The 16,487-nt window shown below is 40.2% G+C and overlaps 3 protein-coding genes across 3 annotated transcripts in view; 1 reads left to right on the top strand and 2 right to left on the bottom strand.

Annotated features, from left to right (window-relative positions):
* LOC135498015 (BRCA1-associated RING domain protein 1-like) overlaps window positions 1–16,487 on the top strand; it is a 293,715-nt gene that overhangs the window by 244,572 nt on the left and 32,656 nt on the right. The gene's annotated exons all lie outside the window — the stretch shown is intronic.
* Window positions 1,489–5,573, bottom strand: LOC135498181 (NPC intracellular cholesterol transporter 2-like). The gene is made up of 4 exons (XM_064788382.1): window positions 5,460–5,573; window positions 3,758–3,865; window positions 3,288–3,457; window positions 1,489–2,284 (listed from the first exon to the last, which is right to left on the bottom strand). The coding sequence occupies exons 1-4, from the start codon at window positions 5,533–5,535 to the stop codon at window positions 2,201–2,203; spliced, it is 438 nt and encodes a 145-aa protein (XP_064644452.1). The 5' UTR covers window positions 5,536–5,573; the 3' UTR covers window positions 1,489–2,200.
* Window positions 11,838–15,694, bottom strand: LOC135498208 (NPC intracellular cholesterol transporter 2-like). Its single transcript, XM_064788413.1, has 4 exons — window positions 15,582–15,694; window positions 13,880–13,987; window positions 13,410–13,579; window positions 11,838–12,398 (listed from the first exon to the last, which is right to left on the bottom strand). Exons 1-4 carry the CDS (start codon window positions 15,655–15,657, stop codon window positions 12,315–12,317), a joined length of 438 nt encoding a protein of 145 aa, XP_064644483.1. The 5' UTR covers window positions 15,658–15,694; the 3' UTR covers window positions 11,838–12,314.

Below are 16,487 nucleotides of genomic sequence, written 5' to 3'. Positions count from 1 at the left end.
ACCGATATAGTAATTTCTCCAGTTGCGAGGTGGATATTTGCTTTTAAAGCTACGCATCTGGTGTGATTGAATCGAAACTTTTTGAATAGGTTTGCAGAAATAATGTTCTCTTTTCACACTGTTCTTATCTCGTGTTCCATTGACTGATAGGTTGATGAAGAGCGTTATGCTGCGTTTCAATCCATATTCTGTGGTTCTCTGCAGTGGTAGTCCGATTGCTAAAAGGAGTTCAAGTTCACCATCATGGAGGTGTTGACGTCGATCATTATTGAATAAGGGGGAAAATTGTGACGTAATTTGAGGTGTCTCACGGAGAGTCTCATTTGGAAACCGATGTGAGAAAATTACAGAGAGTTTTGTTTGGAATAGGAAATTGGCCGACTGGATGAAAAATGAATAGACGGCTGAGAGAACTTCGGTATAAGTAAGTGGTGGTGGTTTAACGCGCTGTTTCCAATGATAATCAACACGTTGATGAAGTCGGTTCCATTGGGGTTTGTGTTCTTTACTCACTTCTATTTGTCAGCAAGATATATGCGACTGATATGTTGTCAGCAAGACATAATACAAATGTTCGCCGTATGAAAGCCAGGTATTTCATCCCACATACTATTACAATTTGGATCATCAAGTTAACATCAAGTATTTCTCACTCGACAAATAAATTCAAGAAAATCAACGAATAAAACTTTGTGTGTGCGGAGGCTTGGAGGCTGTTGGCTCGGGGGGGGGGGGGGGGCATATTACACAATTTCATTGTCCCACGTTAAACATGGATGCGCAGTAGTTCAACGTGCATAGCTGTTGAGCACATGCAAGCATACCGTAGTTTCCAAGTGAGAATTGTCGGTCGACAAGACTGTTCGGCTCATTTAATCATGGGGTTATCGTCCCTCGAATAGCACCATTTCAGAGTCCAGTATAAGTGCATTGCGCCGATATTTGATTTCAATGAAGGGCTAAAATACTATGAAGTCATTCATTTGCGTTATATAATACTCTGTAATTTCACTGATTTTTAGCGTTTGACATTTTCAGTTTCCGCTTTATACTATTTATTATCCATTTCGCTGTGTGTAGTAATAATGATTCTAATAATTTAAGGTTATTTATTTTACCAACAGTATTGTCCTGCTAATTAGAGTGTGTTGACATGAACCCTATGTTTTGCCGTACGAGAAAGCTCGACATAAGGTCATACTTGAAAAGAAAACATAATATGAAACATGATGACAACATGTTTTTGAATGCAAGACATGCATCTCGCGGAAAAAAATTGTTCTCCCTCTATTATACGACGGCGATTTTCGAAAATGTTTTGGCGCAGTATGATATTCGTCCGCCCTGCCACCTGTTGGTATTCGGTGTGACTATTAATGCAAATAGATAGTGCTGTTTATGCACTGGCGTTACGCTTTTAAAACGGACACAAGTACCCAAAACTAGCCATGCCACCTGTGCATATTTGATGTTACCTCGATATTCTAAGAGCGGTTTCGTCTGCCGCCACCTGCTGATCCGGACCATGATTAATAATGTGAACAAACTGATATTGAAACACAGTGGCAACCCCAACTGTAAGGCAAATGTTTGTCTACAAACAGATGTATTAAAATGCTGTACAAAAAGATGACTGGTGTATAAAAAGCTCACTTATTTGGTGTTAGGCAAACTCGACAGTATCGCGGAATCACTTAGGAGTTGAATAAATTAACACACATATTAGAAGCATACCATGTTTTATTCACTCTCTACTTTACTATGCTATGGTATATGCTAACAGGAACATCAAACTAAACTTAACGATTTTCTAAGGCGCCGTTTCCCTAGGACTAAAACATTGGCATGTCTAGCCTTATCATATGACTGGCCATGAACCATTGTACAATTTAAGCTTCTATGCCGGAGAGGATGTTAAGACATCGTTTGACCTAAATTAACAGAGCAGCTGAAATGTTCAAACAGGGTGCCTAGACTGGATTGTTATTTGTTCCATCAAAGATCAAAATGCAGAGTTTTTCGATCTATTTAAATGCCCTGCAGTAAAGGTTTTCTTCCTCAGGAGTTATGCAGTGAATTCACACACGGAAAACGACAAATCAAATGTAATACTGTGGTGAGCACTGTCAGACAATTCCAGCTAGTGGGTTGAATTTAGTTTGAGATGATCTCGAAGCTTTTGTATAATAGTGTTAATGTGCTACATTATTTCGCTTGGAAATTGTATGCATACAATATCCTTGTCGTTGTCGTCCTTCAGTTGCAATTGCATAACCAAACGAATCTGAAACGAGAAAGATCCAATCAATATCAATTTAGCGGCCTTTAGAAATATGTGGTTGTGGTGGTGGTTGTGGTGCTGGTGGGGGGGGGGTTAATTTTGCAAAACCCAAAACTGTAGCAGCGTCAATCATATCGTTCTACCGAGTCAAATAACGATTAGAGATATTGTTATAAACCTGAATATTTTCGCGCTTAATTTATTTTCGCATTTCGCGATGAAATCGACCATTGCAACGCATCAGATAGTCAGTTTTATTGATATCAGCATGTCTTATTAATAAAATGTAATGTTTTGAAATTGCTAACGGACACCGGTCACACCAGCACAGATACTGATGTTGTTGAGCCCTTCGGAGTTGGACAAGGCTTACACTGATGGGTGCTGTACTAGCTCTTGAATGTGGGGACTAACGAGAGTAGAGACCACCGTTGATTGGATCAAGTGAATGATCGGAGAAGATTAAATCGAAGTCTGTTATCTCTTTGAAAACTCTGCTGCACATACCATATAGGTGATACAAGGAGTCCACATTTGTTGAGTCGCCTCTGGTGTTGGCTGGAGGGACACGCCGTTAAAATGGCCGACTAGTTGGATTGCATGTGATCAGCCACCTCGATTGTCATTGGCCAGCATCGATTCGCTGGTCCATCAGACCTCAAGGAGGTGGCGACCCTAGACTTCCAAAAAGTCATCGTTCCACAACGTGTCCCTTTTCATAACTGTTAATCTGCACCCTCGTGATATCGACCGTCATGCTACAATTTACCTTTTTCAATTACAATTTACATTTTTCAATTTAGGTAACTTCATTTTGGGATACAAGTTTTCAATACTAATTCGTGAATGTACATAAAATAATTTCAAAACTGCCATGCAAGCTGTGTGCAGACAAATGATAGTGGTTTAGTATGCTTTTTTAGAACTTTGAATTTATTTGAAAATGATTCAGATATACTTTATGTCGCTATGCCCTGATGTTTTTGTCAGATGCTTAAAAACTTACAGCTGGATACTCCTGAAGTATGTCAAAGGATGTCTTAAAGGTGTATCTTGCTCCTTTCGACATTGGACATGTAACTCCTTGTGTGCATGCGTCCTTATTAGGAAGCTTGAAAGGTACCCAGACGACCACATCTCCCTTCATTATTCCAGTAGCAGTCTTGCTCTGGCTGTCTGGAAATGAATATTAAAAACAATAAAACCGCTGTAGAACATGCGACAAGTTGAAACTGGCAACATTCGTTTTAAGGTCCATCGTAGCCATCATCATTGCGTGACACAATTCGATGTAAACGCATGTACAGTCTTGCTCAAATCAATATCAACACCTATTTTTAAAGATTCTACCAAAAAATCGCGACGTCATCGCGAATAGCACCAATACATAAAAAGGGTGGTGCCAAGAAACCACCCATCGCAGTCGAGGCAAATAGCCGGTGAATTTCTTGATGATGGCGTTTCTACTATACTTACACGAAGTGAACACAACCGTTAGAGTTGCTTTTTTTCCTCGCACAAGAAACCCTTGGCGGCCGCCGGGTGTTGCGATGTCTACTGATTCAATCTTACCAGCCTTTGACCCTGAAAATAAACAAGGGAAGGTTTTTGTTAATGTCAATTGATTTCAGGAAGATGTTACGTTATTGCAATAATTCCTACGCAACGTTATCCAAATTGATTACGTGTATGGGTTAAAGAATCGCAATATACTGCCATCAAGCTAAAAATCATAACTTTACATCACACCTAGAGTATTAGAAATATACTGGCAGACACCATGGCGCCTGTACAAAAGCTAGGTGTAACAGGCCTATGCAAAACAGACGCATCAAAACCGGCTTAATGGCGTCCTCAGAGTAGGCCTATATCACAATCAAAAAGGGAGATAAAAAGTAGGGAGACGACAAAATCCGTGTTTTTGTAATTGTATGCCGAATTATTGGCACTTTTTGCGCTTATTTTTACCATAATTGCCTAAGTTGTGGAGATTATTGCACGGGCTGACAGTGTTGTGTAGCATGTACACCAGAATAGTAAGATGTGGCTTAAAGTGTTCTATAAAGTGACTTAAAATGCAAAAATATACGGCAGACTGTCCGCTATGGTTACAACCTTGCACTGAAGGCCTATGTACAGACATGGGCATAGGCCCACAAATGTGTATGCTAGTTCCAGGAATTAACAGCCAACATGGCAAGAAACAGATATGAACAGCTTGGTGAAATGACATTATATTCATATCACAGGAAGTGTTTCATAAAGTGACTTAAAATGCAGTGATAGGAGACATACTGTCCGCTTTGGTTACACGTGGACACGTACAGTTATGACTGTCCGCTAAGTGCATACTGTAACCATAGCGGACAGTCACACAGGTGCACAGAGGATTCCAAACTCGTTCCTTTCAAATCCTCATGAGTATGGATTGGCCATACGCACCACCATTAAAGGTTAGAAACAATTAAAAGTCCTTCAAAATGAAGTGAATGCCGATTCAAAACCTCAGAGGCTGTTCTCTTGAAAGCAAACAACCGACTCCCACCCTTGAAATTCCTTTTAGATTTCAAGTTGTAGCCAAAATGGTGGTGCCTATGGTCAACCCTTAGGCCCATTGGAAAAGTTTGCCCTAGCAATGACCCTTATTCACGCATTGATAAGGTTTTCGGCAGAGAACAATCAGCTGGTTGGCTTCCTTGCTAGCAAAAAATGCTTTTGTTTCTCATATTGGGAAGATTTATGGACATGAAAGACTGTTTCATTTATTCAATATTTGTTACCGACCCCAAATACATCTTTGATATAAGTAAGCAAGCAACATTCTTCACTTTATTTCATGTTTTAGCTTTCGGACTTGTAAAAATTGCAGCAAAATTCACCCAGTATGTCTTTGCCTATTAAAACAAACGTGTTCTTCCTTATGGGTTGACCGTAAGCACCACGTGTTCTTGCTTGAACTTGAAACCCTAAAGCAGATAGAACTCATTTAAAATGAAGAGATTGCTAATTTCATGGGTCGGAGACTGTTCTTTGTCTTCCAGCGACCAGCCTCCCACATCTTAAATGTGCATTCACTTCACTTTGAAGGAGCTTTTATTGCTTCATGATTTCAACTTCTAGCAATAATGTCGGCTCCTATGGTCAACCCTCAAAATAAGTGTGAAGGATTTTTACTCACCGCAGTCCTTGAATGGCGTTGACATGCCGGAATCAAACGCCACGAGGGCAAGGAGAACGGGGATTAGGGCTTTCATAGTGTGGAATTACGAAGGAGACCAATAGAAGTCTTTCTGACCGCTTGAATGACGAGTTAGTTCAAAGCTAGGCTTTATACATCCTCATATGATGTAATATATGATAAGCGTGGCGTTTGGCGCACCTTGGTTGGCCATTATTTCAATACCATTAATATGGAGGAGAAAGGTTGCGTAATTGCATTGCCAATGAGTATGTTCAGTTGGCAGGTGCATGGCGAACATCATGATTATTATACCCTGGATCTACTTACGTAAGACTGGGCTGGGAGTAGAAAGTCGTCCTGGAAAATGCGTTCAGCCCTGTATTGTTCTGACGGATCATGGTTAAGAATTGGACACTAAATGTATCTTTTGAAATCTAAACTTGCATCATGCAAACTTGCCCCACTATGCAGGATATCTTTTCCTGTGACATAAGGGCTAAACATTACATGGCAGATTAACAAGGTTCCAAATGTACCAAGCATGATGCTACAGTTATCAACTTATCATGTGATAAACAATAGCTGATACAGTAGATATTCAATAATCCTTCATTATTTTGGGCATTACCAGAAATGCGTTCATTGATGATACTTGTAAAGAAGGACCCTGCCCATCCATGAGGTTTTCTGCAGGGTAGGGACAAGAGATTATAATCATTTTTAGATGCGTATTTATGTTATCCATGTCTGATATAAAGAGGGTTCAATGTTCCCTGGGTCCTATTCGTAATATTCAAGGCATTCCCCTGATTCTATGTTCTCCCTTCCTGAGCGTCAGGGCATTTCACTCTACCAGCTGCGAAGGGAGCTTACGACTGACCCTGGTTATCTACAGGGTGGCCCAGAATTATTTTCCCCGTTACACAATAGAATTCCATTGTGTACCAATTGTGTGAGGAAAAATAATTCTGGGCAACCCTGTAGATGATGATGTTCCCCGATCGAGTCCGATATTGACCCCGCTGTGTTTTTTTGGTCTGCAAAAACTTCTTTTTGTCACGAGTGACTGACATACGTATACCATCAGGTATTTAATTTCCGATTGAACACAGCTCGGAGGGTTAAAATTACTTTCATTGTGTTATGTACTTAAGCATTTGAATACTGTTGGTGCAGCCTGTATGCGCGAAGTTCGCCTAATTGATATTGATAACAATTCAGGAACGTATTATGTATAACCTGGACTGAATACATTACGCCAGAGCTGTAGTTGACAGACGCATGCAGAAAAAAACTTATCTTCGCTCACTACTCTAATTAAGCTGCCGTTTTTAAAGCAAAGCAAAATTATTTTTTTCACGAAATTTTATCAGTGTGATCTTCCGAACACCAAACGTGGCGTCAGGAGAGCTGAACATCATTTTAAAACTTCTGACGACATAAATTTAGTAGGAGCAAGTGTTCCTTGTCTCAAGTTGCTTCAGGACAATTGCTTCAGATACTTAAAGAAATGGTGCTTCGTTTCCGGAATCATGATACCTAAAGGTAATGACTTCTGGGAATGCACATTGAATCAACCTCCGTCTTTACGGTGTTATACTATTGCTGTTACTAACGGTTTAGTAACCTTGGTGCTAACTTTAGACATGTGGATAAAGATTAGAGGTCTAGAATGGGACGGTGGGGTGGGGGTGTGGGGGGGGGGGGGGTGATTACAGTGATGCATAAACCGTTTAGCAATATACACAGAAGAGCTGCCTCCAACAATAATCGTTCGATTTCTCGCGTTGTTCAGCATTCAACAAAACCGATATCATGTTCCGTATCACCGAAACAGAATACAACATCGATATTATGAAACAATTTCTCCAGTTGCAAGGTGGATATTTGTTTTCAAAGGTACGCATCTATTGTGATTGACTAGAAACACGTTTAAGAGGTTTGCAGAAATATATAATCTCTATTCACACTGTTCTCATTACGTGTCCCATTGACTGATAGGTTGACGAAGAGGGTTATGCTGCGTTTCTATCCATATTCGGTGGTTCTCTGCAGTGGTATTCCCATAGCTAAAAGGAGTTCGAGTTCACCATCATGGAGGTGTTTACCTCGATCATTATCATAAGATAAAGGAGGATATGGTCAAGTTGTTTCAGGTGATGCAATGACCGTCTCATTGGGAAAGGATGTGTGAAATGTATTGCCGCACAGGAATCGGAAATTGGCCAACCATGAATGAAAAATAAATAGACGGCTGAGAGAACTTTGTTAAGTGTTAATGTTGGTAGGAGGTTTAATATTTGGCAAATAATGATGCCTTGTTTTCGATGATAATCAATACATTGATGAAATCATTTCCTTGGGGTTTTCTCTTTTTATCGCTCCAGTTAGTCCGCGATATATAAGCCAAAACACAAATGTTTACCGGACGCCGCATGAAAGTTGGGTATTTCATGCAACATTGAAAAACCAGTTTGAATAAGTCAGGTCTTTCTCATTTCATTCACCAAATAAATCTGGATCATGACGTCACCTCGACAAGGCAGTGATACGCAGCATCGACCAGAAGATTAGTTCATCAATTTTGACCTTAACCGAGAGCTTCTTTATCCAGAGAGCCACCTGTCAAAATGCCTGATGGAAACTACAGCCAAAGCTAGTAGCATTTTTTTTGTAAAAATGTGATGATTTGCTCGTAGATTTTAAGGTAAAAAATATCTACGATGATGACAACTGGCGAGTCCACTTTTTTCAGCACATCCATAAAGTGTGGACTATGTTTGTATCCCACACTTTGCTTGATTTTTTTCTATAATTTGGTGTTATTCGCCGTTTACACGCAACGGGGTGTTACGCATGTCGCAGTAACGACCAGAAAATTGGTCTATCGTGTAACCAAGAGCTTCTTTATCCAGGGGTGCCAACTGGTGAACTAGATGTTATAAAAAAGTAATATTTTATGCTCGTAGATTTGAAGGTTAAAACCAGCTGCGATGGCGACAACCAACGAGACCATTCCTTTCACCATATCCAGAGAGAATGGTACATGTTTGTATCCAATATATCCCTTGATTGGTTTCTATGATTTGGCGGTTTTCACCGTTAATGTACCATTAACATTAATCATGGCAGTAATTGGCTTTCTAGCAAATATACTTGCTATTATTGGTATAGGATATGAGCGGCCATACACATCAACTTCAGTGCTGCTACAAGGTTTAGCAGTAACCGATAGTTTAGTCTTGATTTCGCAAGTATTTGGTGAATCAATGCAGGCCCTGTATAACTATACGGGGTTTTGGTTCGAGTATATTTTGTTGCATGCGCACGCATACAGTTATCTCCGCACAATGATTTTCTTTTCAAAGACTTCATCCATCTATATCACTATTTGTGTTGCCACTGAGCGATTCATTGCAGTCTGCAGGCCACTGTTGGCGGCAGCTTTATGCACAAAGAGGAGTGCCTACATTTCGCTATCCGCAATCTGTTTTGGCGCCTTCTTGTATCGAATACCCCTGTTCCTCTCTTTAGAGGTGACTTTTCGTTACGACCCTTGCTCACGTATGATCCTACCCTGGTGGAAGTGCACAGCTTTGTACTATAACTATTACTTCCGCAACACCTACATTAGAGTCATTCATGTCATTATTAATTCATTGATACCAATAACGAGCCTTATAATCTTCAGTCGCTTGATATCATTGAGCCTAAATCAGGCGACTACTAGACATCTCACCAAGAAAGACGCAGAGCGAGCCAAACTGATTAAGATGGTTACGCATAGAGTGGTCACAGTGGTGGTGATATTTATAATTCTAGAACTCCCGGGCGGGCTTTCCCAAGTACTTGGATTAATTCAATCCTATTCAGGTCTCGATATCGACCGTAATGCTTATTCTGGCGTTCTCGATATTTCCTACTTTCTGAGCAATTTGAACAGTTTTGTCAATTTTTTCATCTACTGTGCATTGGGACGACGGTTTAGACAAGCCTTGGGAAAGGTATTCAAATGTAACCAAAACTGATATTTGGTTTGGGAGTAGAATGACAGAAAACAAATGCTTTTCTCTCACAATTTAGCCCTAGAATGTGGTATCTGGACAATAAGAATAAAATAGACCATCATCAATACAATTTCCCGGTATTAGAAAAATAAAACATCATAACATCTCCATGAAGCAACACGGCTCCTCAATGATATACATCTAAGCAACCCGGCTGTCACAGAGGCATTGATTTTTCATCTTCCAGGCGAGATGTCACAAATACATTGACTAATTCCATCCTCTTCAAGTCTCGATATCGACTAGACCAATTTTGGTATTCTCAATATTTCATACTTTTTGAGCAATTTAAACAGCTTTGTCATGTTTTTCATCTACATGTACTGTGCAACGGGCCGTCGGTTTAGACAGGCATTGGAGAAGGTGTTTGAATGCAACAAAAAATAAATATGGCATTGAAATGTCCGTAAATACCCCCTAGCTCACATCATTAGACCTATATAGCTGCCGGCGTCAAAGCACGTTGATAAATTAGAAGAGAATAATAGAGTTCATTAGGTGGCCTAATTGAAGTGTGAAATGGCTTGTCACCAAATCCGAACAAAACATCGATAATAAAGTAATTTCTCCAGTTGCAAGGTGGATATTTGCTTTTAAAGCTACGCATCTGGTGTGATTGAATCGAAACTTTTTGAATAGGTTTGCAGAAATAATGTTCTCTTTTCACACTGTTCTTATCTCGTGTTCCATTGACTGATAGGTTGACGAAGAGCGTTATGCTGCGTTTCAATCCATATTCTGTGGTTCTCTGCAGTGGTAGTCCGATTGCTAAAAGGAGTTCGAGTTCACCATCATGGAGGTGTTGACGTCGATCATTATTGAATAAGGGGGAAAATTGTGACGTAATTTGAGGTGATTCACGGAGAGTCTCATTTGGAAACCGATGTGAGAAAATTACAGAGAGTTTTGTTTGGAATAGGAAATTGGCCGACTGGATGAAAAATGAATAGACGGCTGAGAGAACTTCGGTATAAGTAAGTTGTGGTGGTTTAACGCGCTGTTTCCAATGATAATCAACACGTTGATGAAGTCGGTTCCATTGGGGTTTGTGTTCTTTACTCACTTCTATTTGTCAGCAAGATATATGCGACTGATATGTTGTCAGCAAGACATAATACAAATGTTCGCCGCATGAAAGCCAGGTATTTCATCCCACATACTAATACAATTTGGATCATCAAGTTAACATCAAGTATTTCTCACTCGACAAATAAATTCAACAAAATCAACGAATAAAACTTTGTGTGTGCGGAGGCTTGGAGGCTGTTGGCTCGGGGGGGGGGGGGGGGAGGGCATATTACACAATTTCATTGTCCCACGTTAAACATGGATGCGCAGTAGTTCAACGTGCATAGCTGTTGAGCACATGCAAGCATACCGTAGTTTCGAAGTGAGAATTGTCGGTCGACAAGACTGTTCGGCTCATTTATTCACGGGGTTATCGTCCCTCGAATAGCACCATTTCACAGTCTAGTATAAGTGCATTGCGCCGATATTTGATTTCAATGAAGGGCTAAAATACTATGAAGTCATTCATTTGCGTTATATAATACTCTGTAATTTCACTGATTTTTAGCGTTTGACATTTTCAGTTTCACTGATTTTTAGCGTTTGACATTTTCAGTTTCCGCTTTATACTATTTATTATCCATTTCGCTGTGTGTAGTAATAATGATTCTAATAATTTAAGGTTACTTATTTTACCAACAGTATTGTCCTGCTAATTAGAGTGTGTTGACATGAACCCTATGTTTTGCCGTACGAGAAAGCTCGACATAAGGTCATACTTGAAAAGAAAACATAATATGAAACATGATGACAACATGTTTTTGAATGCAAGACATGCATCTCGCGGAAAAAAATTGTTCTCCCTCTATTATACGACGGCGATTTTCGAAAATGTTTTGGCGCAGTAGGATATTCGTCCGCCCTGCCACCTGTTGGTATTCGGTGTGACTATTAATGCAAATAGATAGTGCTGTTTATGCACTGGCGTTACGCTTTTAAAACGGACACAAGTACCCAAAACTAGCCATGCCACCTGTGCATATTTGATGTTACCTCGATATTCTAAGAGCGGTTTCGTCTGCCGCCACCTGCTGATCCGGACCATGATTAATAATGTGAACAAACTGATATTGAAACACAGTGGCAACCCCAACTGTAAGGCAAATGTTTGTCTACAAACAGATGTATTAAAATGCTGTACAAAAAGATGACTGGTGTATAAAAAGCTCACTTATTTGGTGTTAGGCAAACTCGACAGTATCGCGGAATCACTTAGGAGTTGAATAAATTAACACACATATTAGAAGCATACCATGTTTTATTCACTCTCTACTTTACTATGCTATGGTATATGCTAACAGGAACATCAAACTAAACTAACGATTTTCTAAGGCGCCGTTTCCCTAGGACTAAAACATTGGCATGTCTAGCCTTATCATATGACTGGCCATGCACCATTGTACAATTTAAGCTTCTATGCCGGAGAGGATGTTAAGACATCGTTTGACCTAAATTAACAGAGCAGCTGAAATGTTCAAACAGGGTGCCTAGACTGGATTGTTATTTGTTCCATCAAAGATCAAAATGCAGAGTTTTTCGATCTATTTAAATGCCCTGCAGTAAAGGTTTTCTTCCTCAGGAGTTATGCAGTGAATTCACACACGGAAAACGACAAATCAAATGTAATATTGTGGCGAGCACTGTCAGACAATTCCAGCTGGTGGGTTGAATTTAGTTTGAGATGATCTCGAAGCTTTTGTATAATAGTGTTGATGTGCTACATTATTTCGCTTGGAAATTGTACGCATACAATATTCTTGTCGTTGTCGTCCATCAGTTGCAATTGCATAACCAAACGATTCTGAAACGAGAAAGATCCAATCAATATCAATTTAGCGGCCTTTAGAAATATGTGGTTGTGGTGGTGGTGGTTGTGGTGCTGGTGGGGGGGGGGGGGGGTTAATTATGCAAAACCCAAAACTTTAGCAGCGTCAATCATATCGTTCTACCGAGTCAAATAACGATTAGAGATATTGTTATAAACCTGAATATTTTCGCGCTTAATTTATTTTCGCATTTCGCGATGAAATCGACCATTGCAACGCATCAGATAGTCAGTTTTATTGATATCAGCATGTCTTATTAATAAAATGTAATGCTTTGAAATTGCTAACGGACACCGGTCACACCAGCACAGATACTGATGTTGTTGAGCCCTTCGGAGTTGGACAAGGCTTACACTGATGGGTGCTGGACTAGCTCTTGAATGTGGGGACTAACGAGAGTAGAGATCACCGTTGATTGGATCAAGTGAATGATCGGAGAAGATTAAATCGAAGTCTGTTATCTCTTTGAAAACTCTGCTGCACATACCATATAGGTGATACAAGGAGTCCACATTTGTTGAGTCGCCTCTGGTGTTGGCTGGAGGGACACGCCGTTAAAATGGCCGACTAGTTGGATTGCATGTGATCAGCCACCTCGATTGTCATTGGCCAGCATCGATTCGCTGGTCCATCAGACCTCAAGGAGGTGGCGACCCTAGACTTCCAAAAAGTCATCGTTCCACAACGTGTCCCTTTTCATAACTGTTAATCTGCACCCTCGTGATATCGACCGTCATGCTACAATTTACCTTTTTCAATTACAATTTACATTTTTCAATTTAGGTAACTTCATTTTGGGATACAAGTTTTCAATACTAATTCGTGAATGTACATAAAATAATTTCAAAACTGCCATGCAAGCTGTGTGCAGACAAATGATAGTGGTTTAGTATGCTTTTTTAGAACTTTGAATTTATTTGAAAATGATTCAGATATACTTTATGTCGCTATGCCCTGATGTTTTTGTCAGATGCTTAAAAACTTACAGCTGGATACTCCTGAAGTATGTCAAAGGATGTCTTAAAGGTGTATCTTGCTCCTTTCGACATTGGACATGTAACTCCTTGTGTGCATGCGTCCTTATTAGGAAGCTTGAAAGGTACCCAGACGACCACATCTCCCTTCATTATTCCAGTAGCAGTCTTGCTCTGGCTGTCTGGAAATGAATATTAAAAACAATAAAACCGCTGTAGAACATGCGACAAGTTGAAACTGGCAACATTCGTTTTAAGGTCCATCGTAGCCATCATCATTGCGTGACACAATTCGATGTAAACGCATGTACAGTCTTGCTCAAATCAATATCAACACCTATTTTTAAAGATTCTACCAAAAAATCGCGACGTCATCGCGAATAGCACCAATACATAAAAAGGGTGGTGCCAAGAAACCACCCATCGCAGTCGAGGCAAATAGCCGGTGAATTTCTTGATGATGGCGTTTCTACTATACTTACACGAAGTGAACACAACCGTTAGAGTTGCTTTTTTTCCTCGCACAAGAAACCCTTGGCGGCCGCCGGGTGTTGCGATGTCTACTGATTCAATCTTACCAGCCTTTGACCCTGAAAATAAACAAGGGAAGGTTTTTGTTAATGTCAATTGATTTCAGGAAGATGTTACGTTATTGCAATAATTCCTACGCAACGTTATCCAAATTGATTACGTGTATGGGTTAAAGAATCGCAATATACTGCCATCAAGCTAAAAATCATAACTTTACATCACACCTAGAGTATTAGAAATATACTGGCAGACACCATGGCGCCTGTACAAAAGCTAGGTGTAACAGGCCTATGCAAAACAGACGCATCAAAACCGGCTTAATGGCGTCCTCAGAGTAGGCCTATATCACAATCAAAAAGGGAGATAAAAAGTAGGGAGACGACAAAATCCGTGTTTTTGTAATTGTATGCCGAATTATTGGCACTTTTTGCGCTTATTTTTACCATAATTGCCTAAGTTGTGGAGATTATTGCACGGGCTGACAGTGTTGTGTAGCATGTACACCAGAATAGTAAGATGTGGCTTAAAGTGTTCTATAAAGTGACTTAAAATGCAAAAATATACGGCAGACTGTCCGCTATGGTTACAACCTTGCACTGAAGGCCTATGTACAGACATGGGCATAGGCCCACAAATGTGTATGCTAGTTCCAGGAAATAACAGCCAACATGGCAAGAAACAGATATGAACAGCTTGGTGAAATGACATTATATTCATATCACAGGAAGTGTTTCATAAAGTGACTTAAAATGCAGTGATAGGAGACATACTGTCCGCTTTGGTTACACGTGGACACGTACAGTTATGACTGTCCGCTAAGTGCATACTGTAACCATAGCGGACAGTCACACAGGTGCACAGAGGATTCCAAACTCGTTCCTTTCAAATCCTCATGAGTATGGATTGGCCATACGCACCACCATTAAAGGTTAGAAACAATTAAAAGTCCTTCAAAATGAAGTGAATGCCGATTCAAAACCTCAGAGGCTGTTCTCTTGAAAGCAAACAACCGACTCCCACCCTTGAAATTCCTTTTAGATTTCAAGTTGTAGCCAAAATGGTGGTGCCTATGGTCAACCCTTAGGCCCATTGGAAAAGTTTGCCCTAGCAATGACCCTTATTCACGCATTGATAAGGTTTTCGGCAGAGAACAATCAGCTGGTTGGCTTCCTTGCTAGCAAAAAATGCTTTTGTTTCTCATATTGGGAAGATTTATGGACATGAAAGACTGTTTCATTTATTCAATATTTGTTACCGACCCCAAATACATCTTTGATATAAGTAAGCAAGCAACATTCTTCACTTTATTTCATGTTTTAGCTTTCGGACTTGTAAAAATTGCAGCAAAATTCACCCAGTATGTCTTTGCCTATTAAAACAAACGTGTTCTTCCTTATGGGTTGACCGTAAGCACCACGTGTTCTTGCTTGAACTTGAAACCCTAAAGCAGATAGAACTCATTTAAAATGAAGAGATTGCTAATTTCATGGGTCGGAGACTGTTCTTTGTCTTCCAGCGACCAGCCTCCCACATCTTAAATGTGCATTCACTTCACTTTGAAGGAGCTTTTATTGCTTCATGATTTCAACTTCTAGCAATAATGTCGGCTCCTATGGTCAACCCTCAAAATAAGTGTGAAGGATTTTTACTCACCGCAGTCCTTGAATGGCGTTGACATGATGGAATCAAACGCCACGAGGGCAAGGAGAACGGGGATTAGGGCTTTCATAGTGTGGAATTACGAAGGAGACCAATAGAAGTCTTTCTGACCGCTTGAATGACGAGTTAGTTCAAAGCTAGGCTTTATACATCCTCATATGATGTAATATATGATAAGCGTGGCGTTTGGCGCACCTTGGTTGGCCATTATTTCAATACCATTAATATGGAGGAGAAAGGTTGCGTAATTGCATTGCCAATGAGTATGTTCAGTTGGCAGGTGCATGGCGAACATCATGATTATTATACATGTACTCTGGATCTACTTACGTAAGACTGGGCTGGGAGTAGAAAGTCGTCCTGGAAACTGCGTTCAGCCCTGTATTGTTCTGACGGATCATGGTTAAGAATTGGACACTAAATTTATCTTTTGAAATCTAAACTTGCATCATGCAAACTTGCCCCACTATGCAGGATATCTTTTCCTGTGACATAAGGGCTAAACATTACATGGCAAGATCAACAAGGTTCCAAATGTACCAAGCATGATGCTACAGTTATCAACTTATCATGTGATAAACAATAGCTGATACTTGATGTATGTAGCTATTCAATAATCCTTCATAACCAGAAATGTGTTCCTGAAATGATACTTGTACAAAAGGAGCCTCCCCATCCATGAGGTCTTCTGCAGTGTTGGGACAAGAGATTATAATCATTTTTGGGTGCGTATTTATGTTATCCAGGTCTGATATAAAGAGGGTGCTATGTTCCTCGGGTCCTATTCGAAATATTCTCCCTTCCTGAGCGTCAGGGCATTTCACTCTACCAGCTGCGAAGGGAGCACACGTCTGACCCTGCATGGTTGCTGGAGGATGATGTTCCCCGATCGAGTCCGAT

Source organism: Lineus longissimus, chromosome 13 (genome assembly GCF_910592395.1).
Source record: "Lineus longissimus chromosome 13, tnLinLong1.2, whole genome shotgun sequence".
Classification (NCBI taxonomy): Eukaryota; Metazoa; Nemertea; class Pilidiophora; order Heteronemertea; family Lineidae; genus Lineus; species Lineus longissimus.
Note: the sequence above shows the minus strand (reverse complement) of the source record. Positions and strands in the feature narration are given on the sequence as shown.

Coding starts and splice junctions, on each gene's coding strand:
- LOC135498208 (XM_064788413.1), bottom strand. CDS start 15,657: ATGAAAGCCCTAATCCCCGTTCTCCTTGCCCTCGTGGCGTTTGATTCC. Junction 13,988..15,581: donor AACGCCATTCAAGGACTGCG/GTGAGTAAAAAT, acceptor GTTTATTTTCAG/GGTCAAAGGCTGGTAAGATT. Junction 13,580..13,879: donor AACGGTTGTGTTCACTTCGT/GTAAGTATAGTA, acceptor ATTCATTTCCAG/ACAGCCAGAGCAAGACTGCT.
- LOC135498181 (XM_064788382.1), bottom strand. CDS start 5,535: ATGAAAGCCCTAATCCCCGTTCTCCTTGCCCTCGTGGCGTTTGATTCC. Junction 3,458..3,757: donor AACGGTTGTGTTCACTTCGT/GTAAGTATAGTA, acceptor ATTCATTTCCAG/ACAGCCAGAGCAAGACTGCT. Junction 2,285..3,287: donor TACTTCAGGAGTATCCAGCT/GTAAGTTTTTAA, acceptor TTCTCGTTTCAG/ATTCGTTTGGTTATGCAATT.